Source organism: Phalaenopsis equestris, unplaced genomic scaffold (assembly GCF_001263595.1).
Source record: "Phalaenopsis equestris unplaced genomic scaffold, ASM126359v1 Scaffold001081, whole genome shotgun sequence".
In the NCBI taxonomy this organism is placed as follows: Eukaryota; Viridiplantae; Streptophyta; class Magnoliopsida; order Asparagales; family Orchidaceae; genus Phalaenopsis; species Phalaenopsis equestris.
In genome coordinates this window covers 235,772-263,045 of record NW_018165520.1, presented here as the reverse complement: position 1 = coordinate 263,045, position 27,274 = coordinate 235,772, and the positions used below count along the sequence as shown (strand labels likewise).

Here is a 27,274-nt window from a genome sequence, read left to right as displayed (position 1 = left end):
CAGGTCTAAACTAATTCATTACTTCGAAAAGTAAATGCTCCGCACCAAATCATAACACCTGGTCCATCGTTCCGAAAACAAAATCCTGTTGAGCGGATCTTCGATCTCTATTTACTTCTATTGTCATCGACTAGGGTTTCACATTGTAGTTTTCATTTGAGACATCGGTAGTTAGAGATTTGTTCGTTTGGAGTCCTTCACACCGTCAGTTGCCGGGTGAGAAACATTTGAAGTTCTTCTCTCTCTTCATGTATGACTTGTGATGTTTAGGTTTTTTTCCGAAAACAAGTTTTGAGTAAAGATTTAGAGTTTTGGGTGCGAACTCATGTACTTCTTTTAGTATTTTCAAGCAAGCTAATATAAAAGAATGGAAGAATACTAGGAAACCAAAGAGCCTAAGAGTCAATAAAAGACATCCAGGTAACTTTGTTTATGTAGTTGCACTTACATCATATAGTTTTTACTTGCATTGTGCAATGACACTGTTGTAACACCACATTTGTTTGACAATAATATCATACCATTGCATTAATAACACTGCAATACAATCACAATAACACCATAATAGGACGACACAAATAAAACCACTATACAACAATATTTGCATGGCAATACCGCCACACTGATACTCCAATAACACCACAATAACAACCTAAATAAAATCACAATTATATAAAAATAACAACATAATTACGCTTCAATAACACTTCAATAATATTATAATAACTTCTCAATAACACCACAATAAAATCACATTAATATTTTTATTTTATTGAGGTGTGATTGTGGCGTTATTAAGGTGGAATTGTGGTGTTATTTAGGTTTTATTGAAGTAATGTTTTGGTTTTATTTAGGTGGGATTATGATGTTATTGAGGTGGGAGTGTGGTGTTATTGTCGTGGTATTCTGATGTTAGTGTGATATTATTTAAGTGTTATTATAGTTGTAATATTTCGATTTTAATGTGGTGGGATTGTGGTGTTATTGAGGTGGGATTGTGTTGTTTTTGTGATGTTATACTAATGTTGTGATTTTATTTAGGTGTTATTGGAGTTGTAATGTTTCAGTTTTATTAAGGTGGGATCGTTGTGTTATTGTGGTGGGATTATGATATTATTGTGGTGGGATTATGATATTATTGTGGTGTTATTATGGTATTACTTTGGCGTTATTGTGGTATTATTTTGATATTTTGTTGTTGCATTGTTGTTTTTGATGTGCTTGAGTGTTTTTATTATTGACACACACGATTGGTGATAACAAAATGTATAACAAAATGTTTTTTTTTTTTTGCATTGTCTTCTTTTGTAGGTTATTGAACCCAAGGAAGTGGTAACTAAGATAAAAATGCATACAATTCATCACATATTTCATTCACATCAAATCTCCTAAACTTATATTTTACATGCTCTCAAGTAATCCTATCACTAACTTCATAAGAATTATGTTTGCCATTGTCTTTTAGGATGCCCTTGTTTTCAATAATGTAGGGTGAGAATCTATTAAAGATTTATGATTTCCATCTTCAGCGAAGCTTTTTTTGAATTTATAGTTACTTATACCCTTTTTTAATCTGTTTTTTCTTAACAGAGACCTTCTTCAATTCACTAATTTGGTGTGATTACAAGTAATTTCATTAATCTCAAGTGATTTTAAGATCTTAATTCTTGTTCAAACAATCGGTCATCCCTTCGTTATTTCTTGGTTCATAGGATCCATGATTCTCATTAAGAAGGTGTTTAAATTATCTAAGTTAGGGAGGTCAGCTAGAAACTTGAAATTGAAATACTATTCTACTTAATCGTAAGCTTCTTCTCTTATATAGCAATCCTTTTTCTTTTTCAAACTAGCTTTGCTTAAAATGTTTTTCACTTTTTTTCTTTTTTTTTTCCTCTATTTTTTATTGTTTTTCTTTTCTGGGAGAAATAGTATATCCAGTTAAGTAAGAATTTTAAATAATTTTGAGCCTATAATTTTCATTAAGTTTGATATCTTAATTACCTCTTATTGTGAGTTCAACATATCATATAAATCAATTCAAACCCCACTTTTAGTCTCCTTGTTTGAATTCAGCTTTAAGACTTTAAAAAATCTTAGATTAATTAGTCATTTTTATAGGCATACCTTTTTAAATATTTTGAGACATTTATGTTAAGAAGAATAATGATTAAATTCTTGTATTAGTTTACTATTGAGAGCTCAATTTCTAAGTTTTGGATGGCTTTCACATTATTTTAAGAAATTTTACCTTTCATTATCAAATAGCAAGGGTTCATAAAATAATGCATAATATCAAATAAATCTAAGCATACTAGTAGACTTTTTTTTTAGGCTAATAAATGTGTGAAGCTCCCTTCCCTAAACCTGTTTTCTACCCTACCCTCACGAAATAAAAATTTATATAACAACAATGAGGACAAGTAAAAATAGGGGGTAAAATATCACAGACGTGCAACAGTAATAAGAAAGTAGATACACTATCTTTATGTGTGCATAAGTTACAACAAAACATGTAATGAATTTTCTCATATCAACACAATACTCATAAGTCATAAACCAGAGCATGCAATAATAGAAGTAAATAGGATTACATTAGAATCAATGTATTACATAATCCAAAAAAACATATACAATTATAAAGCAATCACACTCCAACAAATAAATCAGCTTATCAGAAAATACACAAAAAAACAAGTAATGCAACGCATCTCTCTCCTCCTTCCTCATCATCATCATTGGCCTTCATGGGTGCGATGTTGTACTTGAATGCCTAGAATGGTGGGGGTGTAGAAAATATGATTAGGTCTGATACAATGTTTTGCTCTCTCACCGGTGGAGCTCCTGCTCCGTAGCAAAATATTGATGCATGTATTAGTATTTTTCATGCAACTCCCAGCTTAGCGCTTCGATACTAGTGGTAAGAGAGTCAACCTCCCAGGCTAGTGCATCAAAAAATCTTGGTAGACTCGATGAAGAGAACTCATATCTCAAGGGACTCTCTCACCTCAACTCTCCCCTAACTCTTGTCAAGGTTTTTTTGTAATAGTGGATAATCGCCCCGGTGATTAGAATGTTAGTGTTCAACACTTCCTCCCATCTCTCCCCAACCATGCCAGCGGTGACACACAATACGGTAGCTTGATGTGTGTGCCCTAATTATATGACAAGAATCACTGTTTTTGTGGAGAGGAAAATTGGTTGTAAGTTTTTATTTTCATATACGTATTGGTTTTTGGTGGTTGCAATGACTCAGTTTTGGATTTTCTCTCACATGTCTCATAGTTAAATTTCATTTATGCTTTTGTGATGTGAGGACAGTTATTTTTCATTATTTTTCATGCATATGATTTCCCCATAACATTTTTCCATGTGTATGATGCATGCAAGTTGTTGTGCTATCTTTCTAAACTTAGTTTACTCTTGATTTGACCCATTAAGAAGCTAAAACCATTCACAATCTAGGAATTTTTCTCGTTGCCTAGTAGAACGAATAAGTTAACTAACAAAAAACTAGTGAAATAAGCATACTGTCATTTAGGATTTTGCAAACTAGACATAGAATATGAAGATTCCTGTGAAATGAAACATGGTTAAGCACCCACTTAAATATAAAATAATTTCTAACTCTTTTAATGATCTAGGCATGTGTAAAGAGAACTGTCATCTCTGGTTGACAGCTATCACGTAGGGGAGTTTCTAGGAAAATTATGAAAACACACTATACATGAATAACAGAAGCATATACCTCTTCCCCTCTAAAAGACCTCCAATCTCATGCTTTCAGTGTTTCTACATGTTGATGTTTAATTTACTTAATGTTTTTACTAGGATTGCAGGATTTTATTCTTACCTTTTTTATCACATTAAACTGTGTACCTTAGGTTAGTAAACTAGAGATTCAACTGTCGGATTCGATCTTAACCCTTGCCTCGTGGGTTCAACATGCACACTCAAAAAATTACATCTTACTTGCCATATATACTTGTGTGCTTGGAGTCTTGCCTCACAACAACTTTTTAACCATCAAGTTATTGATGTCTTTGTTTGGGAAATGCATTAAAAAATATTATGATGTTAAGAGAGCTGTAGTTGAACCGCTTTGAATCTAAGTTTGGCATTTTTTGCTTTCCATTTGTTTATTTTCTTGTTTATTATGTTACTTGTGTTGGCTATGTCATTTTCTTGCAGGCGCCAAAAAGCTAAAAAGCCAAAGATTAATAAAAGCAAAAAGTCTAAAAATAACTATTTTTTTGTGTTGTTTATTTTCTTGCTTACTAAGTTTGTTTGTGTGCTGAAAGACTTATGTGTGTGTGATTTGAAGTGTTGTTGTGTCTGCCTTTTAGATTAGGATCACATGTTCACTTGTCTTAGTTTATGCATATGAGTGTGGAAGTAGACCTGACACAATTTGATCTTGAGATTGAGTGGACCTTTAGACAATTTAGAAGAGCACAAGCATTATCTGAGACACCAGAGATGGCTAACCCTCACAATTATGCAATGAAACCAATCAAATTGGAGGAATACCCACAAAGGTCCTTAATCTTCACTTAGCAATATTCCTTGAGCTTTATGCCTCTTTCTAATACAATGGTGTTCTCAACGATGACATTAAGCTAAGGCTGTTCTCTTGCTTTTTCAGGCAAAAAGCCAAGGTGTGGTTGAAATCCCTCGCCCTAAGATACTATACCACTTTAACTGACCTAGCCCAGAAGTTCCCGAAAAAATACTTTCCTCCTTTAACAAAACCTAGGAATGACATCACATTGCTCACCCAAATTGAGGAAGAGTTCGTTTAAAAGGCTTGGGATAGGTTTAAGGAGTTTCTTAGGAGGTGCCCACATCATACCTTATCCTATTAACTGAATGCCACGACATTTTACGATGGGTTAGTGGTTAAATTAAGATCTATTCTAGATGTTGCAGTTGGGGATATCTAATGTCCAAAACCTTTGAGGAGGCTTATGAATTCATTGGTTAAATTACTAACAATAGTTTTCAATGGCTCTCGGTGCGAGTTACCCTGAAATATGTGGCTAGTTTGCATGATTATGATGTGCTAAATTTCCTAGCATCCAAAGTAGCTATTATTTTAAGGAAGTACGATACCTTTAGGTTATTTTTAGTGACAGGATCTCTATCAAGTAAGGAAATGATTTATGGACTAGAAGAAGATCTTAGCACTACGCCCTTAGAGGCCCTAAATGCCATAAAAAATAAGATGAACAACCCCTATTCAAATAACCACAACCTAAGCTGAAAGAACCACCCCAATTTGTAATAGAAAAATAACAACGAAGTGGTAGAAAACTGACAGTGGGGGAACCATCAAGCCAACCATGTAGATAATTGGAACATCTAAAGAAAGAAATACCCAAAACAACCTCATCCACTAAGATTCCTAGCCAATGTCCAGCCTAAGGAAAAGAAGTCATCCCTGGAGGAGCTAGTTTTACAAATGAGGAATCATTCACAGGGCCAAGTTGTAGCTATTATGAACATAAAAAATCAATTAGGACAGGGGAAATTACAATGAACAATGACCCCCCAGGTACACTTCCCATTAACATCGAAGTATACCATAAGGAGAAGGGTAAGGAGCAACTGCAATGAAGCCAAGGAATAGGAAGGAGTTGGAAGAAACCACAAGGAGGGAGAATCCTATTGAGCTAAACCCTAACTTAGGGAAGGATAGTGAGACCCCATCAAAGGAGTTAGAGAGACTTATCCCACCCACTAGGAAGAAACCTGAGAGACTTCCACCATCATTCCCCATAAGTTGCAAAAATAAAAATTAGACGAACAATTTTCAAGATTTCTACAGTTTTTAAGAAGCTGACCATAACATACCCTTTGTAGTGACCTTAAATAAAATGTCCGGTCATGTTGATTTCATGAAAGACATCATGATCTAGAAAAGCAAATTAAAGTATTTAGAGATAGTGGCCCTGAGTGAGGAGTGTTGTGCCATTTGGCATAAGAAGTTTCTCCTAAAGTTGAAGGACCTCAATAATTTTGTTTTCCCTTATGTCATAGGATCAAAATTTATAAGGATGGTCCTATGTAACTTAGGAGCCAACAAAAATCTAATGCCACTATCCATCTTAAAGAGACTAAAACTAGAAAAGGCCCAACCTACCAATCTGGTCATCCATTTAGCAGATCATTTCTTAGCCTAACATATGGGAATCATAGAGGATGTACTAGTTAAAGTGGACAAATTCATATTCTCAGTCGATTTTGTGGTCCAAACATGGAGAAAGCTAAGGAATGATTGATATTCAAAAGGGGAAGTTGACCATGAAGGTGAATGATTAGGAGACCACTTTTGATATTTTGAAGTCATTAAAATTTTCTCAAGACCCATGAAGTTAGTGTCATAGGGTAGACATAGTGGAAGGGGTAGTACTGAGCCAAATTTCTAAATTTTAGAAGTAGACTCGGTAGAGAAAATGGTGGTTGAGGATGGTAGTAAGACATCAAGAAATGAATCTGTTTGACTGTTAGAGGGAAACCCTAGGACCTATAGGGAGATATTTAAACCTCTAGACATGACCTTGAATGTCAAGCCCTAAGTGCCATCCATAGTGGTAGGCCCAGAGTTAGAACTAAAGCCTTACCAAATCACTTCCAGTATGCCTACTTGGGAAAGTCTTCAATTTTACTTGTGATCATTCCAAAAATTTAGTGGGGTGCACGAGGATAAACTGATGAAAATGCTTATGATATTTATAAAACCCTTGGGTGGATCATAACTGACATAAAAAGCATAAGCATGTCCTTCTGCATGCATAGGATTTTGATGGAAGGGTGACATGGATTGAGACTAGGATTAAGATCTTCATGAATGACTTCTCTTTATTTGGAGCTTCGTTCTACTAATGCTTGAAAAATCTTGCAAAAGTATTGTGAAGGTGTGAGGACACAAACTTTATGTTGAACCGAGAGAAATGTCAATTCATGTTCACCAAGAGGATAGTTTCTAGGCCATAAGATTTCTGAGAAGGGGACAGAGGTAGATCTAGCCAAGTTTCATGTGATAGAGAAACTACCCCCACCCACTTCAGTGAAAGGGATTAGGAGCATTTCAGGACACGCTCTATTTGACCATCAATACATTAAAGACATTTTCTAATATCATTAAGCCTTTGTGTCATTTGTAGAAAAGAATGTGTCCTATTTTGATGAGGTTTGTCTAGCTACATTTGAGACCTTTAAAGCTAAGATAATCACAACATCTGTCCTTGTTGCACTGGATCTGGAGTAACCATTTGCGTTTATGTGTGAAACGAGTGACTACGTTGTAGGAGCAGTTCTAGGCCAGAGGAGAGATAAGATTTTTTATGTAATATACAATGCTTTTTAGACTCTCAATGGTGCCCAAGTGAACTACACCAATGCAAAAGAAATAACTACTGACTATAGTGTATTCTTTTGATAAGTTTAGATTCTACTTGATAAAGACTCGAGCCATGGTGCATACCGATCACGATGCTGAAAGATAAGCACATCAAAAGCATACTAATTATGCTAGTGATCAATGTGAGGAACCATCATAGGCATCAATAACACACAACTAGAACCTTAATGAAATAGGATGTTGGAGAATAACATCGTATAGAGATGAGGACTTTTGGAAAGTATGGCGAGAGAAAGTTGATTTCGTTATCTTAAAAAGATTTTTTTTTAATATATCATTAAAGTTTATTTCTTATAATATTATTAGGAGAATTAAGGTTATGAGGTTGGGCAAATCCACTCAGGCTATATAAAGATTATGAGCTATTAATGAATTATAATATAAATGGATTGAATTCTTAGTGTCAAAGAAATATTAGAGAGATTGCGGTGGAGGAGAAACTTTTATATGATACTGAATAGAACCTCGATAGGTGCCATTAAATGAATTGGTCCTAATTTTTTGATTATATGGTAGGAAAATTCCATTGTGACATAACACATTATCAAATATTCTTTTACAAAATAAATGATTCTAAGTTTGTTTCTGCACTATCTTTCTAAGATGATTCTCTAGAGTTAGACCGGGGAAGCCTTCATCAACTGGATTTTGCTATCTTTATTTGAGAGATTGATTGTCAACTTTTAAAAGAGTGTGTAAATCTTGAGATGATGAGAAAGAATCCTATAGGTATTGTCAATTTATTGTATATTAGAATTGAGAACTATATTTTTTAACTTTATATGAAGACCACATGCATTCACGTAGAGAAAAAGAAAATCACAGAAGGCGCCATAATTTTTGTTTGGAAAATTTGATGAAGGCAAAAGTTATAAAACTTGGCCGAGTTAAAATAACATTATATAAACGAGTTTACATAATTATACTCTTCCTCTTAATTGGTAAAGAAAAAAATTACGAAGCTTAAAATTCTTGAATTCTTACAAGTATAGTAGTGAATATCAAAGGGGCAATGAATGGTGATATCGATGGTCAAGAGAAGATGGTCAATGAAAATTGAGTAACAATAATAATTAAAAAAAATGACAGTGGAGCGACATTAATTAAGTGATAATGATTAGGTAGTGATGACAATCCAATGTGATGGTCGAATGACGACAATTGCTGGTAGTGATCATTAGCTTCAGTATTCAAATAATATTTTATACTTTAGATTTTTATGTTTTCTAAAACTTCATGTCAATATTTTTTTAAATATCATGAGGATCTATTTATAATTTTGTAGAGTTGCACTTTAATAAATTTAACCAAAATACCTTAGCATTCTATCACATGACCAATATTACTTTTTTTTTATCATGAATTATTAGGCATTTAAATGCCTTAATAACATCTAGTTTGGGCTGGTTATTCACCTCTAATTGAGAAGCTCATTTTGATTAACATTTTATTCATCAAATGATATCATAAAATTCTCAATTGTTTTTGAAATACTTAATTTGGGCTCATTTTAACTCGAGTAACCACTTTAGGTGCAGTTGCCCTCTTCAGGTCAAAATAATTTCAATTATATACTTACTAAGGGTTGTTTTGTTTGCTGCAAAGAGAGTGCATAACATTATTTTTATAAGAGTTTAAAAAATCTAGATGTTCATTTAAATGGAATTCAAATAAAATGTAAAATTATAATACATTTCAAATTCATTTTCAATGTATATGTAATTGTTGGATTTAAACCAGTTTCAAATACACCAGTTTATGTAAAGGATTACTTGGTCAAATCTATATTAATTGGTGTGATTACAACCACTTGTGGTGCATAGAGGATGGTAGCATGGCCTGACAGATCAGTCGGGATTTAAGAAGGTGTTCTATTTCACTGTTAGTCCGCATTGAAGTGTAGGGCTTTCAAAAGGTGCTCATTTCAATTGTTAAATCCTCATTCAAATAATAATAAACTTAATTCAAATTGTATGTCTGAAAAGTGCCGACGATAGCAAAGATCGGACGGCCACCCCAACAGACCGGTTGGCCACCTCGTCAGATTAACCCATCAATGAAAAGATGTCAGGCATATGAAAAGGCCCCAAATGTATGAAAAAATGTCAAATATATTAAAAGATGCTAATGAAGATAATGATAAACTGTAACTCCCATATTAAAGCTGGGGTAATTTTCTAGATACCCCTATGATCTATAGAAAGGATTTTTTTCAAGGAGAGGATGAGGCTATTTGAGCCTTCAAACCATCTAAACATCTCTCCCATTCTCTTGTAACACCTTCTTTAAATATATAAAACAAGTCTTGAGGTTTCAGGGAACACCCCCAGCTTACCCCGCTGAAGGCATTTTTGGTTGCTTATCACACACTCTCTCTCTCTCTCTCTCTCTCTCTCTCTCTCTCTCTCTCTTCCCTCCCTCAATTCCTACGTTTTATGCATGGGAATGATCTACAAGGCAAATTTGAATTCAACACAAACAAGAGATCTTTAATGTTTGTTTGCGATTTTTTTTATCAATCAATTGAAAACTCTGAACCTTGAAGGTCATTCATTTGTAAACCCTAAACAATTATTTACGATTAACTCAAATATTAAAAAAAAAAGTATATATATATATATATATCAAACAACAATTGTCTTAAAAACGGCAACCATATCTTCAACAGTTCTGAGTTTTCAATTGATTGATTTACAGGAATTTGCTTGCTTTTGAAAGAGGACAGACAGCAATAGCAGCCCCATTACATTCATTCATGAAAAAGACTTGTCTTCTATAACAGGTACGTAATTCTATTCACATAAAGGGGGAACAATGTCATCCCAAATAATACATTCTCTTATCATAAGCCTTTCCTAGTTGAGACGAGCAAATCCAATTACAAATATATGAACAATAAATTGAGCCGGAAAGGTTGAAAAAAAAAAATTGCAAGTCTGGGATATAAATTTAACAAGAAATCAAGAATTCTTGAAATCATGATACGCAGCAGCGACCAAATCGTCATCCTCCCACTCATCGCGGTAGCTTTCAGGCCGTTCGATCCTGTTCTTTGCAGTTTCTTCATACATTTGCTTCCTCCACTCTTCAACTGGAGGGCAACCGCATTGGCTAGCCAGCCAGTCATCATACTCAAACTGCAGCTCAATCATCCAACAGTGTTTTGAGTAAATTATAATCATTTTTTTCTAATGCATAATGATTTAAACTTGGATATTTTTTGGGTAGATTAAGAACTTAGTTTAGATTTCAAGGAAATAACCAGAGGCCCTCACTGCGCTAAAAAATTAGCCAAGATTGAAGAGCTTTTCAAAAGATTTATGAGGCTCATCATCAAGGGATTTTTTTGGTTGTAATTATTTTCAAAAGGTGATTGTATGGTTATGATTGAGAAATGAATTTCTTAGAAAGTTATGTTGGGAATTATTAAAAATTATTTTTTTTCAAAAAATTAGACAGGAGATGTTTTAATTTTACCTGTGAAAAGGTTGGAGTACCTCCAGTGATGAGACAAGATTAGAGAGTCAGTCGTCTTAAGAGTTGTTTGGCTGCAACTAGGATTTAAGTAAGATTTAATAAATCTGATAAATCTCGGATTTAACAATCCAAATGCTATCAAAGCCAAAATAGTGTTTGGTTCAGTTAATATTAAATTCACTTAAATCTATATGACATGTTTGGCATAAATGCCTCTGAATTTTTTTTCTAAGCTAAATTAGTTAAATCCATTAAATAATTAGATTTAGTAAATTCAGATTTACGTCACAAAATAGACGAAAAAGAGATAAAATTGGATTTCATGGAGCCCGAGAGTTACCTAATATGTTTTTCGTGTTTGTGAGGATTTACGTTAAATCTATGCGTAAATCCTGTTAAATACTTGCTACCCAATATCGGCTTAGATGTTTGTCATGTTGAACGTAGACTATCAAATGACCATGTTAGGAGAACAGGTGTTTTATATTTGACTATGTCAAGAATGGTAGAGTATACTTAAAGAGAATTTGGCATGTTGTACAAAAATAATTTCAATTTATTGAATTGAATGAAAATATGACACTAAATAAGACACAATAGAGAAAAATAAATCATGTAGTAGACCTCACTTAGTGGGACATAGACTTCTTGTTGTTATTGTTGGATAGTAGCTTTCCTACAAACACCACACTTTAAAAGATTTTACTATAAAAAATAACTTCCCCTAAAAATTATAGCAAAAAAAAAAAAGAAAACAATCCCTCAAACAGAACTATGGTGACAGTCTACAACACAATGCAGCAAACAAGTTATTTGAAACAAACTCCAAATTAAGAAAAAGTCAAAATTTTATTTGTAAATGTTAATTGAAACCCTTTTCTACTACAAAAACTATCACATAGTTGGGGGTGGCCCACCTTAAAAAGAATTTGAAATTGTGTATTGAATTAGTTTTAAAATAATATTAAAAAAATAAAAGATTTTTATCTTATATTCAAGTTATAATATCCAAATCTAATTGGGTGAAGAATGTTCACTTTACCTCTAAGAGAAAAAAATCTATGCCTGTATTTGAGTGTGGCTATATGACATTGGGATGATCTTGCTCGACCATTTTTTAAGATGTAAATAGAAAAATATGAAAAAAATTTGATAAAGAAAAGTTATTCAAAAATAATTAAAACAATAAAAAAATATTCAAAAAATGTAGCCTCTTCATTTTTGTACGTTGAGGACCTATGATAAAAGCACAAAAAAGTCAACGGAGCGAAATACTACATTCCTATATTGAAGTGAGCATAATTTAGCCCAAAAAAATTTGGGCTTTGATGTAATTTATACACAACTGTTTTAGCCATAATGCCATTAAAACTTTGAAGTATCAAATTTCCAACATTAATTGAAACGATAGAAGGTTTACGAAACAAAAATTTTGAGGGATACTAATAAGAAAATTGCTCAAGAAAAAAGAAGCACCCGTCATTTCATTAATGACGAGCTTATATAGAGCCTTACAAATTAAAATATTTACAAATAAATCTTTAAACTTCATCTATTTAAAAATAGGACCCAACAATAGATACAAATCTCACCACTCCCCACAAGATGGGCAAAAGATATTCACTAAGCTCATCTTACCACGTAACTTAGACAACTCTAATGAGCCAAGTCCTTTAGTGAGGCAGTGAGGCAGTGGGCCACTTACTCTCAAATGGCTACATGACTTAGCTCAGTGGTCCGTTATTCAACTTTTCCTTGATGAAGAACCTATCAATCTCCAAAAGTTTAGTTCTATCATGCTGCACCGGGTTGTTGGCGAAGTTGATCATTGACTTGTCGCGACACAACTTCATTTGAGCTCCTTGGTGCACCTTGAGCTCTACGAGCAAGGCTCTCAGCCACATCATCTCGGCAACACCTAAGGCTATGACCCTATACTCTGCCCATATTGTTGACCTCGTTACTACCGATTGTTTCTTGCTCTTCCAAGAGACCAAGGACCTGTTTGGCGGAGCGGCCTTCCTGCGGCGCGGCAGCACAACGTTTTTTTGAGTCGTTTGGGGCGGCGTTGCAACAGCGGCGTCCCGCGGTTTCGATTGAACGCCGACTGTGAATGGTAACCCGCTTCCCAGCTTCGTCACCCGGCTTTTTACCCCGTTATCCTACCTGAGAAACATTTCACCCTGTGAAAGCGGTGCTCGCGATCTCTCCCTTTTCTCCTCTACTCCGACCGGTTCCGTCCGAAACAAATCCGTCGCACGATGCAGAACTCTCTCCTCTCCTCTTCTCCGAAGGCCGCCCTCCTCTTCTCCGAAGGCCGCCCTCCTCTCACGCCGGCCATTTTCTCGTCCTTGAAGCTGCGGTAAATAGCATTATTTTTTTTTTTTTGGATGCTCTTGATCTGTAAGCCCCATATCAGATTTTGCCCTAATATTCTCAAAAAAAAAATCTTGCGGTTTACTTCTCTGTTTTTCTAGCACCCAAAATCCCTACCATTTTTCGATGAGTTAAGGGTGTTTTGTTGGATTAACAGTAAAGCAGACAAACGTGTATTTCGCTTCTTTTTGGTGTTAGATAAGTTAATATGTAAGAATCGGATGGCATGTATGTAATGCTCCCCAAATCCAAAAGATTTGCAAGCCCGAATTGATAGAATTTTGTTTTTCTGTTTCTTGAAAATGATCTTCTTTAATGTTAAAAAAAGAATATAATCTTATGTTCTTTATGCTATTTTTATTAAGATAAAGGTGTCCTTGAATGATACAGGTTCATTAATTAATAGCTTAAGAGATAAAGCATATTACTTAACTGCATTGAATTTTCTTATCATTCTTGCACTTTGATTATGCTAGTGAGCAGTGGTTCACTTCGCTACATTTGCGGTAGAAGATGTGAGTATATGACAATAATAATTGCATCGGTGACAATATTACTGAAATACATCTAAGTCTTTATGCATATTTCAAATCGTCCTTGGTATGTTGAAAGTGTTCTCTGAACTTTGGAAGTGTTTTGTTTAGAAATGAATTTCTGCTTCGGAAGTTTAAAATATGTAATTGTTATAACATTCTTTTAAACAGTTTTATCAAACAGGGGCACTATGGTCATTTTTTCAGCAACAGTTGTCCCACAGCTATTTTCACACAGCTGCGCCAAACAAGAAGTCAGCTTCCCCACATTTACTTTCCCGCAGCAGCTTCCTGAGAGCCAGCACAGCTACAGTTGCGCCAAACAGAGCCCAAGTGGCCCCCTACAAATATGCAATATCCCGATGTGAACCTCCTATCATCAACATAATTTGCCCAATCAGAGTCACAATAGCCTTCAATGCCTACATGTACATTCTTCCTGAAGATCACCCCCTTCTCTGGTGCACACTTCAGGTACCTTAGAAGACTCTTCCTCTGATCAAGCATATAGCGACTCACAACACTCATTACAAATAAGATGTCGGGACGCGTGTGACTAAGATAGATCGAACATCCCACCAATCTCTTGTATCTCTCACGATCAACTGACTCTTCTATTTCTGCACTCAGCTTGACTTTGTGATCAATTGAAGAGATTGTAGGATTGCATCTCAACATGCATGTTTCTATGATAAGATCTAGTACATGCTTTCAGAGACAAGACTATCCCCTCTGGTCCACGGGCAATCTCAATCCTAAAGAAATATATAAGTTGTCCAAGATCCTTCACCTCAAAATCGTTGCCCAATCTTACCTTTAGTTGAGCAATCTTTGCATCATCATCACTAATGATAATCATGTTATCAACATTCACATCAAGAATAATGATGTGACCACCATTTTGACATAAGAACACAATATGGTCGATATTGCTCTGCTGATATACGATGCCTACTATAGCTTTTCTAAACTTCTCAAACCAAGTTCGAGAAAACAGCTTCAAGTCATAAAGCAACATACTGAGCTTGAACACCTTGCCCACTGTTTGATTTATATTGAATCTTGGTGGTATGTCCAAATACACCTCTTCCAGTAACTCACCATGAAGAAAAATATTCTTCACATCGAGTTGATGTAACCTCAACCCATCATTCACAACCATAGAAACTAGTATTCTCACAGTGCTCATCTTCGCTATCGATGCAAAGGTCTCATCATAGTCAATGTCATATGTCTGACTGTACCCTTTCTCCACCAATCTTGCATTGTAACAATCTTCTTTCCCTTCAGGATTTTGTTTTATTGTGAAGATCCATTGGCACCCAACTGCTCATTTACCCATCGACAATGGTATAATCTCCCACATCTTGTTCTTATCAGGAGCACAAAGTTCCTCCAGCATGGTAGCCTTCCATTTGGATCCTCCTTAGCTACTTGCCAACACTTGGGTATAAAGGCATTGTCCAAAGATGCAATAAAAGCTCCGTGCACATGCAATATGTTAGAGTATGAGATAAATCGATGAATGTCATGTGAGAAACCAAAACAACAACAACAACAAAGCCTTAATCCCACTACGTGGGGTCGGCTACATGAATCTTTTTCTCCATTGCGTCCTATTTAGTGTCATATTTTCATTTAGTTCTACTAAATTAAGATGATTTTTTATACAAGAAACAATCAAGAGAACGACCTGCATTGCTGCGAGAGGTCTTCCTTAAAGAAACAATCAAGAGAAACCAAAACAATAAAAAAAATAACGATCAAGAGAACGACCTACATTGCTGCGAGAGGTCTTCCTTAAAGTCATGAGAGTGGGAGAAGGGAAGAAAATCATCTCACCTGGGTAATCGGATTCTGAAGTGGATGGTGTAGATATCTCAAGAGTTGAAGTAAACCGAGAGAAGGGACTTGATGGCACAAATGGCACGATAGACGTTGTTCCCTCATTCTGCCTCCTTTTAAGCTTTGGAGGAAAGCCTATTGCAGGAAAAAGTTTCACAGGAGGGCTGCTAAAGAAAATACTTCGAAGAGTCTGATGCAGGAAATCCGAAGGAAAGCCTGCTACAAGAAAAAAGTTCGGAAGTAGACCTATTGCAAGAAAAGCTCTGGAGGAGGGACCGCTACAATGAGGACTTGTTGCAGAATACTTTCGGTTGTAGGGAGAGTTCTGGTGACAAAGGAAAAAAATAGAGAACATGCATAGAGTTTTTCGACAACATGTAAGACACAAACGGAGAAAGGCGATCAGGTCGGCTGCTGGGATTCCATCCAAGAATATATCTAGTCTCGCTCAAGTCATTTTGAAAGCAAATCAAATATGAACTCCTCTGTAACAAGCTTCTCTTCGTTTCAACAATCCATCATGTGAAATGGCGGAGGACGCCACAGAGGCGGCTGTAGGAATGTGCGGCTGACAAGAATTTGCAGCCAACAGGAAGGTGCTTGTAAGATATGCAGGGAAGTTTTCCAGTCAGCAAAGTGACTTCTGGTTGCTAGGGGCCTGCAGTGAAGAGGTTCAACTAACTAAAATTTGCATAGGTAGATCTAGCGGCGGGAAAACTTGTAGGAGGGAAGACCAGGGTGGGAAAGGCTACAGGGGAGAGAACTAGCCGCAGGAGTATGTACAGAGGTCCAACCGACAACATGTAGGTCTGCAGGACATTCCGGCTACGTGAAAAGCTGCAAGAGGGAATTACGTCGGAGAGGAAGGATACAGGAGGGGGTTCCAGAGGTGGGAAAGCGTGTAGGGGATAGGTACGACTGTAGGTAGGTGCTTTGGTGGTCCTAGGAGGACATCGGGAGGTCCGACAACTAGAAGATCCCGCAGGAAGGATCAGTGATTAAAACCTGCAGAGAAAATGACCATGGAAGAGCCTACAGGGAAGACAACGAGAAACATGGCTCCCCCCTTTTGTGTGGTTCTGCTGCAAGGCAAAAACCGTGATTTCCACCAGAAAGAGAACTAATCATTGCAATGTCCGGATTTGAACGTAGGGATTTCTATAGGAGGGAGAAAACTGCTCCCCTATGTAGGGAATCATGCTTACTCGCAACAAATAAAAGAGGACAAAGCTGCTACGGAAGACCTACAAGGATTGTCGGCTCCAAGGATCGACACTGGCACAGGGATCGACATTGGCGACTGGTTCCTACAGCGAGGCCCTGTAGAAAGAAGTCTCCAGGAAGCTTGCAATCCGCAGGGAGAACCTGCGAAGAACTCTAGTGCTTATGGTTGCCCATAGAAAGTTTGGCAGAGAGTCACTCTGCGAGGAGCATGGCAGAAAGTGAGTCCGGCGAAGACCCTAAAAGGAGGATCGATGGCTAGGGTAAAAAATTTGGCTCTAATACCATGTTTAAATTCTGAAAAATACGGAATAATATTATTGACATAAAATGGAGGTATAAATAACCCTTACATGAATCCTAGAATAGAAAAGATGATAAAAAGAAAATAACATGAAAAAAAATATAACACCTATATCTCCAATTAATTAATTCATATTAATTACTTGGAGATAAAAGAAATAACATAAATCATAAAATAGAAAACAAAATAACTCCAATCAAAACTAATAAATTTAATTCTCATAACTTCTGATAGGAATAAATTATTTTCTAATATAACTTCTAACATGAACTTTAAGTCTTCTTAATATTTTTTAGCACAAGTACTTCAGAGAAAATTATCCACTTTAATCATTAAGTTTTAGCTCTAAAATTTGTCATATGTATCCATATAGTCTTGTATGATGATAATTAAGGTACTTCAACTTGTTGCACCTAAAATATCACACAATCTTCAAACAAAATTGATTGATAGAAATAAAATCACATCCATTAAATGTTCTAGATCTATTCTTAACAACCTTGTCCTTTACAAGTTTCCTTTTTTGTTTAATATTTTACTTGCATCAGTAGAAAATCTAACATATCATAACATGTTATGCAGTATAAACCAATATATCTCTAGCGCTGAAAATGAGAGAATTTCAGAACAATCCATTGTCACTAAAAGATTACTCAAACATGCATTGGTTGGCTCAATCAACAAAAAATTTATTAGCCTGGTTGTGATGTAATCATAGCTCATGCTTAGCCAATTTGAGCTCACAAAAAATCCATTTTTATAGCTTTTTTAGATTTTTAATACCCCACGTAGTGGGATTAAGGCCTTGTTATTGTTGTTGTTGTTGATAGAAATGTAAATATTCATAGATTTGCATTTAGTTAAACTATAACCGCTCAATATTTTGGGAGAGTAGGTCAAGCAAAAAATTTTTGGCAAGCAGGCTGTAGCATCTCATTTGAAGTGATGGGAGTCAAATTTTGATTTGATTTCAGCACATCTGTGGAAATTTATATTTGGAAAGTTAAATCTTGGGAAATCTAATTGGAGACGATTATGGAAACCCCTTGATTAGCTTATTGACTAGCATATTCTCTTTCTATGGTTATGTTTCATTGTTTTAATTTCAGAATTATTTCCTTTTCAAATTTAAATTAGATATATTTGGTTAGTTTCTAAATAAGGAAGGGGGATTCCCTATTTATGAACCCTACATGTGAATGATTAAAGGGAGTAGTTTTTTCAAGGGTTCAGTTTATCTAGATGATATCAGAGCATTGAAAACAAACCCTAACTTCTCCTACAGCTGAAAATCTTCTTCTCCTCTACCCAAAATCTGCTCCGTTGGAAATCACCAGCTGATAAAGAATAAAGAAGTCTAGAAAACCTGCTTCTTCTTGGCATGGTGGAAAACTTCCTTGCAGTCGGTTCTCTCCATATTTGGTTGCAGGCACTTCATCTGCCCCCGGAGCCCCTGCATGCCTTCGCAAATCACATCGTTCCCTGCAGCCAGCACTCTTCCTGCAGGTTACAGGCACTCTTTGGAACTCCTCCCTGCAGCCAAAATCCTCCCTTCCGCAGGCCCTCCTCCGCCCTCCTCCGCCGAAAACCTCCTGCAGTTCTCTACAACAAAAACAAATCTTCTGCTGCAGCAGCCAATCAATTAAGCAAATCCCTGCAGCAGTAAATCTCCTGCAATTGTTGATGCAGCAGACGAGTCTAAATCAAAATTTGCATCCAGTGACATTTGCGGAACTGGGGGTGTGCCTCTGATGTCCTTGGGCATAAATGTGATAGGAAGGGAAGTTAAACTAGATCGACAATTTGTAAGCCAATCTCTTGTAGTTCTCAGCAGCAGCAGCCAGCCCTCCTATGCATTCCTCTATTCCTACTCTTCTTGTAGCAGCAACAACCCTAAACATGCACGGTATCATGACCAAGTATAGAATGAAGACGTCTAGTTCTACTCTGGAGCCTACCAGCTTGAAGTTACTCCAAGGTACGATATCCCCATATTTTGCTAACAATGGAGGATTTCAACCATGGATAATAGATTCAGATGCTTGTTATCACATTTCTAGGTGCATTCATGCTCTCACTAACTACCAAGAAATCACCAACCCCAAATTTGTTAGACTTGCCGATGGATCTCTCCAGGATTGTTGGGAACGAAGATGTGAAAATCTCCAAAGATATTCAGCTTTCTTCAGTGTCATATGTTCCCAAACAAGATTACAACTTAATTTCAATTAGCAAACTTACACATGACTTGAATAATGTTACTAAATTCCAGTTTACTTTGATGAATTTCAGGTAGTGGATTCCGGAAAGGTGATTGACAATGTTGAATTGCATAGAGGTCTATATTTGATTAAGGATAATTATTCTCTTAATACATAAGTGCCTCACCTGTCTTCTCAACCTCTTCTCATGATCCTGAGCATGTTCTGTATGAATTTGTTGAAAGTCAAGTTCCATTATGATATTATCATCTGGCTCATCCCAATTTTCATTATATTACAAAGTTATACCTCCATCTCTTTAGTCAACAAAAGACAGTTCTATAAGTATAAAACCTACCAATTGGCTAAACATACTCGTTATGTATACCATCTGTCTCACTACAAACCTCTATATCATTTTTCTATCATTTATAGTGATATTCGGGGACCTTCAAGATTCAAAACCATTAATGGACAAATAATTTGTATCCTTTATTGATGATCAAACTAGAATCAATTGGATATTCCTTATGAAGGAGAAATCTGAAACTGCACAGATCCTTCAATCATTTCATGACATTATTTACACTCAATTATAATGCAAATTCAAATTCTCAAAACTGGTAATGCAAAGGAATACTTCAAATCTATCCCTGGTCCATCCCTTATAAAGAATGGTATCATCCATGTGATTTCTTATGTGATACTTGTAACAAAATGTGATAGCTGAGAGGAAGCATAAGACATCTCCTTGATGTATCTTGATTGATAATGCTTTCACACAATGTCCCAAAATTTTTTTGGGGAGATGTGCTCATAAACACCTACCTCGTCAATAGAAAGCCAAGCAAAGTTCTTGGATTCAAAGCTCCTCTCTGTGCTTTGTTTGAAAAATGCCCTTTTGTTAGAGTTTTCCTATCCAATCTTTCTCTAAAAATATTTACTCGTCTCTTTTGTCCACATTCATCAACCATACTGCACAAAGCTTAACCTAAAGTCCATCAAACATATAATTCGTGGTTATACCTCTAACAAAAAAGGGAACAAGTGACATTCTCCCAACACGAAAATATATTATAACTCCATGGATGTTACCTTCTTTGAAAATCAACCATACCACCGTAAATCTAATATTCAGAGAGAGACTTCAGGTACATATCATTCTTGGGACATTATTTTGGATACTCATAGTGATCTAGAGTCATCACAACTTTTTTCCACTTCGTCAAACTAATCTGAATACCGACACTGATCTAGAGTATTCACAACTTATTCTACTTTCCTCTAACCATCTTGTGTCCCAAGTTCCACCAACTGAGCATATCAAACCCGAGATTGAAAAGAAGTAAACTCGTGTGTACGCTAAGAGAAAGAAATCAACTGAGCATGATAGGGACAATGTGCAACCACTGACTTTTCACAACCAAACTTGAATCATCACATCTCTGAAGTTCCAAGGGAGGTAGAATCCGGTGGAGAAGACAGGAAAAGTTACACAAATTATTCTATCCAAGAGTATGTCGCCTAAGAGAAGTTATTATCAACAAATACAAATTTTGTATCACAACTTGACAGTGTGCAGATACCCAAATATATTCATGAAGCGCTTCAAATTTAAGAATAGAAAAAGATAGTTAAAGAAGAGATTCAAGCACTTGATCAAAATAGCACATTGACATTTACAAAACTTTCTCCGAACAAAAGACCAATTGGGTGCCGCAAATGGGTGTTCAATGTCAAGTATAAAGAAGATGGGAGCATTGAGAGGTTTAAGACAAGGTTGGTGGCTAAAAAATTTCTCTCATTACTATGGGATAGAGTAGCAAAAGACCTTTACACCAGTGGCAAATATTGTAAGGGTTCTTTCATTGACAAGAAACAAAGAGTGAGAGCTGCATCAACTTGATATGAAAAATATTTTTTTAAATGGAGACCTTGAGGTAGAAGTGTATATGGAGATTTCACCAGAGCTAGCAAATAACTTAAATAATATTTGGTTTGTAAACTAAGCAAGTCACAATATAGCCTCAAACAATCTCTAAGAGCTTGGTTTGACATTATTTTCAAGACTGAAATCTAATTGGTCCATCCAAAACCAAATTCATCATACACTATTCATAAAGCAGACATAGGAGTTAAGAAAGCTATACTCAATATCTATGTAGATGATATGATCCTGCTAGGTGATAATGAAAAAGAGACTGGGAATATTAAGGAGATTCATGTCACAAAATTTGAAATCAAAGATCTAGGAGCTATGAGATACTTTCTGCACATGGAAGTGATCAGATCGAAGACAGGAATTGTGACATCTCAAATAAAATAAATCCAAGACCTATTAAAAGAAACAACGATGCAGGGGTGTAAACATATTGAGACTCCTATAAAATTCAATAAATAGTTATATTCAGAGAGAGAAAAGATACCAGTGAAAAAATGTTGATATCAGTGATTAGTAGGAAAGCTTATCTACCTATCACACATCAAACCTGATATTTCTTACAATGTCAGCATTGTGATTCAACATATGAATAGTTTAAATGAAAAAAATTGGAGATTGTTTAAAAAATATTGATATTTCTTAAAATGACCGTTGTGAGTGTTATTGTTTAAGAAATCGGACAATAGAGAGGATGATATTTAAACTGATGTTAGTTGGGTTGGAAAACTCACTAATATAAGATCCACATCTACATATTGTTCCAATGTATGAGAAACTTTTGTCACATTAAAGAGCAAGAAGCAAGCGGTGGTCTCTAGTAGTGTGGAATTTGAGTATCGAGCACTTGTTTTGGGAAGTTGTGTAGGAATTGGATCCAAAGATTACTAAATGAGTTGGGATACTCCACAGTCAATGTCATAAAGATGTTCAATGAAAATCAAGCCGTCATTAGTTTTGCAAAGAAACCTATGCATCATGAAAAGACCAAACACAGCGAGATTGATAGTCATTATATCTCTAAAAAGGTCAATGATGACATTATTCGCTTGATCTTCATTCCAACTTATCTCCAAGTTGTGAATGCCTTCACTAAAGCTCTAATCCTGGGTAGCTTCACTGTGTTGAATACCAAGCTTAGCCTTTACAACATATATGACCTAGCTTGAGGGGGAGTGTGAAAATTTATAATTGAAAAGTTATATCTTGAGAAATTTAATTGGAGACAATTATGGAAACCCCTTGATTAGCTTACTTTCTTTCTATTTATGTTTCGTTGTTTTAATTTCAGAATTATTTCCTTTCCAAATTTAGATTATATATATTTGGTAAGTTTATAAATTAGGAAGAGTTATTTCCATATATATGTACCGCTGCATGTAAATAATGAAAGGAAGTAATGTTTTCTCCATGAGTTTAGTTTTTCTACTACGTCCTTAATTTCAAGCTAAACTCTTAGCCTATATACCTCACTTTGAAAATCTTAAGAGCATCTCCATATTATATGCAAAAATATATGGAGTTAATGTTCATACTTTATGAAGAGAGGAATAACAAAACATTTTACTAAGGCAGTGTTTGGTAGGCTACTTTAAGATGAATTTAAGTTGGATTTAATGTAAATACACCAAATGTGATTTCAGCTCCTCCAAATCCCTCCATTGGCCATAATCTAAAAATTGCTCTAGCTTAATGTAAATCCGGGAATTATGAAATCCGATTGGGAGATGGATTTAAGGGGATCACATACTAAAGTATTAAATCCTAAAGTAAATGTCAAACATTCCATATGGATTTATAAGGATTTAAATGAAATCATAGCAAACATAATTTTGGATTGAGCATCACTGGATTTAATAAATCCAAATTTATCGGATTTAATAAATCCTACTTAACTTAAATACTAAGTGCAGCCAAACATCCCCTAAGAATTGGACACTTCAATAAACTAAAAGGTTCCTATTTGATAAAACCAAGGCAAAATACCTGGTAATCTGCAATGTTATGGGTGTATCTTTTAGGTCGCTTAGCTTGCTCCATATCTGAATAGAAAGCTTTAACATCGCCCATCATCTCCTCAGGTGCTGGGAGAGCAATCCGACCAGACAGAACACCAGCTACCCACCTACTTTGAAGTTCACACAAGGGGAAAGGAACGACCTGCAACATTTTTTATTAAGTTTCATATATAAACAAAACAAAAATTAATTACAAAATGATCCAAGTAACAGAAATCATAAGACCGGAACCTTCCAAGGTAATCCAATGAAAGAAATATACGGAGCGGCGAATGGTGGAAAGACGTGCTTATAAAGTGGTACAACTCGATTGTCATCCACATCAATGATATCATCACTTCTGAGGAAAGGAAAACGATACTTGTACCTGAGGATAAAGCTTAAATTTAACTCCCTTAACATGTCATTTACAAACAAAAAGAATATAAGAAAATGATAAATATATATATATATATGTATATATATATATATATATATATTAATTTGTTTTGTTTTTATTTTCATTTTATCTTTTTAAAAACCATATTTGGTGCTAATGATTTTTCTACTTTTAAAAACAAAAAATTAAAAATATTTTTTATTTTATATTCTGTTCAGAAAAAATCTTTTTATAAAAATATGTAAAAATAAGGATCATTTCCATACCATTCACATATTTCTTATGTTTACATACATGTCACTTATACCACCCTACTTTTCGTATCACACAGAAAATATCACCAGTTCTAACCATGTCAATGTGGATTTTATACCAAAATAATTTGTTAGCTTTATTCTCACGTTATTTTTTAACAAGAAAATATATTGTTTTCATACAACTTTGAAAGAATCTAGTTAGCTTTAAAGATTTATTCACATCCCTTTTTTTATTTTGCCTTAACATTCAATTAATATCAAAAAGTTTCTTCGTTTAAAGGCCTAACAACCCAAAGAAGTTCTTATAACATACTCGGATAAGAAGGTTGATAACCAAAGGTATTCTATCACCCGTTTTCGTTTGTTTGATGATATTCTTTTCATGTTTGAAAAGTTACAATGCCCACTTAATTTTATTCAATCAATTGATCACCACACGTGAAATTTGGTATAAGTAGTTATCCACATCCGACCAAAAATACGAATGACATGTTCATTGATGTACCTTCCAAATATTGGGAACAATAAATATGTGAGTTAGCATAGTTAAATTCAAAGTGCTTAAAATGTTTCTTTTGTGAATTCAAGTCTAATGATTACATAAACATCTCTACAATTTAAATTAGAAAGAAATAGGGCAAACATTGTGTGTTGCATTTGAGGGTATTAATGAAGTCAAATAATCACAAATCAATCTACTTCTTCATGACAGTTATTTTACATGAAACCTAATGAAATCACATCAGAGATGTAAACTAAATTCAACAAAATAATCTTTACCATACATTCTTTAAGAAAGAAATAACCCAATGATAAGAAAGTCGAAAAAAATTCTTACATGTTTGCCAAACACCTGAGATGTCATAGTTACAGCTATATATGAGTCTAAAGATTATCTACTTATTTTATAGGTTAATTACTTGGTTCGCTAATTTTTCATGATAATAGATACGGTAAATATTTGAAAATAAGATGAAGAAGAAGGAAAAACAAATTATACTAAAACCTCAAGAATCTGCCAAGAGTTAAAATGAAACATTAAGTGGAGACTATGTGGCATTGATTGCCTGAAGGTTTAACAGCTTTCTAAAAAGCCAAAAAGAAGTTATCTGATAAAAGAAAGAATAGAAATAAAGGTAAAATATTAAATAAAGCCAAAGCAGACTTTTTAATATTTTAAAGTAAAAGAAGTCATGTCATATCAAGTGGGACTGCCCCAGCATCAAGAATGCAAATAAGAAGAAAAAATCAGATGACAAGAGTGATGCTAAGAAAAAGAAAAAAAATTTCCAAGGATTTTCTAATTAAATTCTAGTACTAATTCCTCGGGTTAGTGATCAAGAAAAAGAGAAGTAATTTATTTCCGATGGCCCAAAAACATGTGGATTCAGACCTCAATCAGGTACAAAAGTTATTTTATGATGATTGATTGACTATAGTAAAAGAAAAGCATGATAGATTTAATTTACTTAAAATAAAGATTTCCTGCCTAAGAAGAATCAGCCGAGTTTGGAAAATGGTCATGTTGTTCTGTTACTTGATCTAGATCAAATTCGGATACGACCAGAAAAAAAAATCACTTTGCATGAACTTAAAAATATAACTTAATAAAAAAGGTATGAGCTACTTGTTGAATTTGGAATACTTAAGGGTGATAGTATAGGGTTAGGAAGTGAATTAAAGAAGTCCGCACGCCACTTCTGATATATAGCCACCAGAAAAAATCTCTCCACCACTTCTTACAAGCCCACTTTGACATACAGCCTACTCATACAGAAAAAAAAGGGCACCAAATTCGGTTGAATTGGACTGAACTACCCTACTGCTAATTTTATTTCTTATTTTTGAAAAATTCAATGAAAACTAATAGGTATTATATTTGAATTCTCTTCAGTTTTTCACACACAGATAGATAGGCAAATATAGTAAATAGAACTTTAGGGGGCCCATTACGTGCTTAGTGGGGAAGTTGCTAGGCAATTGGGACTTACACTTAGCCACATCTAAATTTGACTAAAGTAATACTATTTCTGAAAGTAACAAGGGAACTTTATTTAAAATAATTAAACAATCTCAAATTAACCATTAACATTATTGATGTCCCATCTGATGGATTTTTAGACATTGCATTTACATTTGTTAATAATTTTGCAGCTTTCCATGAAAATGTAAGAAAACAAATGAAATAAAATAACGTTAAAGATGCTGAAGTTATAAGTAAATCTAGAAATGCAAGGGAATATAATGAGTGAATATGTGATAATAAAAATAAGACCTTAACAAAATACATCAAAAAAGAAGAAGCTCTATACAAGGGCTTGTGGCTCCTTCAAAATCCATATAAAAATCAAACCAAATGCATACTTCATATAATTGCCATATGACATAACTTCTATATTTAATGCTGAAGACATTTCATTCTTAGAAGAAAATTTCTCACATGGGAATTTAGAAAAAAACTCTTCTATAGGTGCAAAATGCAGATCAATAAAAAACCAAATATTTTTTAAAAAGAGAGTAGAATTTAAGATGAGGCATCACACAATAGAAAAGAAGAGAATGAGTTTCTAATTAGGCGGTAAGAGAGACCACCATCTAAGGATACATGACTTACGTGAGAGGAACTTGGCATGTTTACTCTAAATCTAAAAGATAGTACGCAGACTTCAGGGAAGGTCTATTGCAATCAAATAATATTACAGTCATTTCTTTTACGTGATTTTTTTGTGCGCGTGTGTGTTATAAAAAGATAATATACTAGATAAAGTGTTGTGTCGAGTTTTTGTTGAGTTTATATTATTGTATATGTTAGTAGTTGCACAAGGATATGGGAAACCATGAATCAAAAGGTCACAACGATAATACATCAAGCAAGAAGTCAAGCTGAAAATAAGACAAAATAAAAAAGCAAGTTAGGTGAATGTGGCTATCTATGTCATAGAAGTTTGAGTGCCAACGACACAAATGTGCTCCGATACTTAATTTAATTGGTCCAAGGAGGTCAAGGAGCGGCCAAAGAGAAGTCAACAAGTTTATTTTCCCATTAAATCAGCTACCTCACATGGTTCAGGCCTTGCCATGTAGCCACCCCAAATACCCTTGGAGCATGAAATAAATTCACTCCGTTCAGGAAATTTTAAATTTTCAAATGTAAAGTTCCAAGGAAAATGCTTTAAAATGTTGCAATTGCTATAATAAGAATTTTTATTTTCATTGAAATCCAATTTTGCAGTGTTTTGGGGAAACACCTCCCTCTTTGGCTTAGTTGCTCGGAGACATTCCTTGAATGAGATATTTTTTCAAG

General features: G+C 34.8%; 1 protein-coding gene across 3 annotated transcripts in view; it reads right to left on the bottom strand.

Moving 5' to 3' along the window:
* The window catches only part of LOC110033054 (flavin-containing monooxygenase FMO GS-OX-like 4), a 67,885-nt gene that overhangs the window by 27,546 nt on the left and 13,065 nt on the right, over window positions 1–27,274 (bottom strand). The window contains exons 5-7 of one of the 3 annotated variants that reach the window (XM_020736909.1): window positions 23,566–23,701; window positions 23,303–23,476; window positions 10,160–10,557 (exon numbers count right to left, since the gene is read on the bottom strand). In XM_020736909.1, coding sequence (XP_020592568.1) covers window positions 10,381–10,557; window positions 23,303–23,476; window positions 23,566–23,701 — 487 coding nt within the window. In that variant the 3' untranslated portion in view covers window positions 10,160–10,380. Of the gene's footprint in view, window positions 1–10,159; window positions 10,558–10,643; window positions 10,975–23,302; window positions 23,477–23,565; window positions 23,702–27,274 lie in introns of those variants that run through there. The other 2 variants (XM_020736910.1, XM_020736908.1) reach the window with 2 other exon arrangements.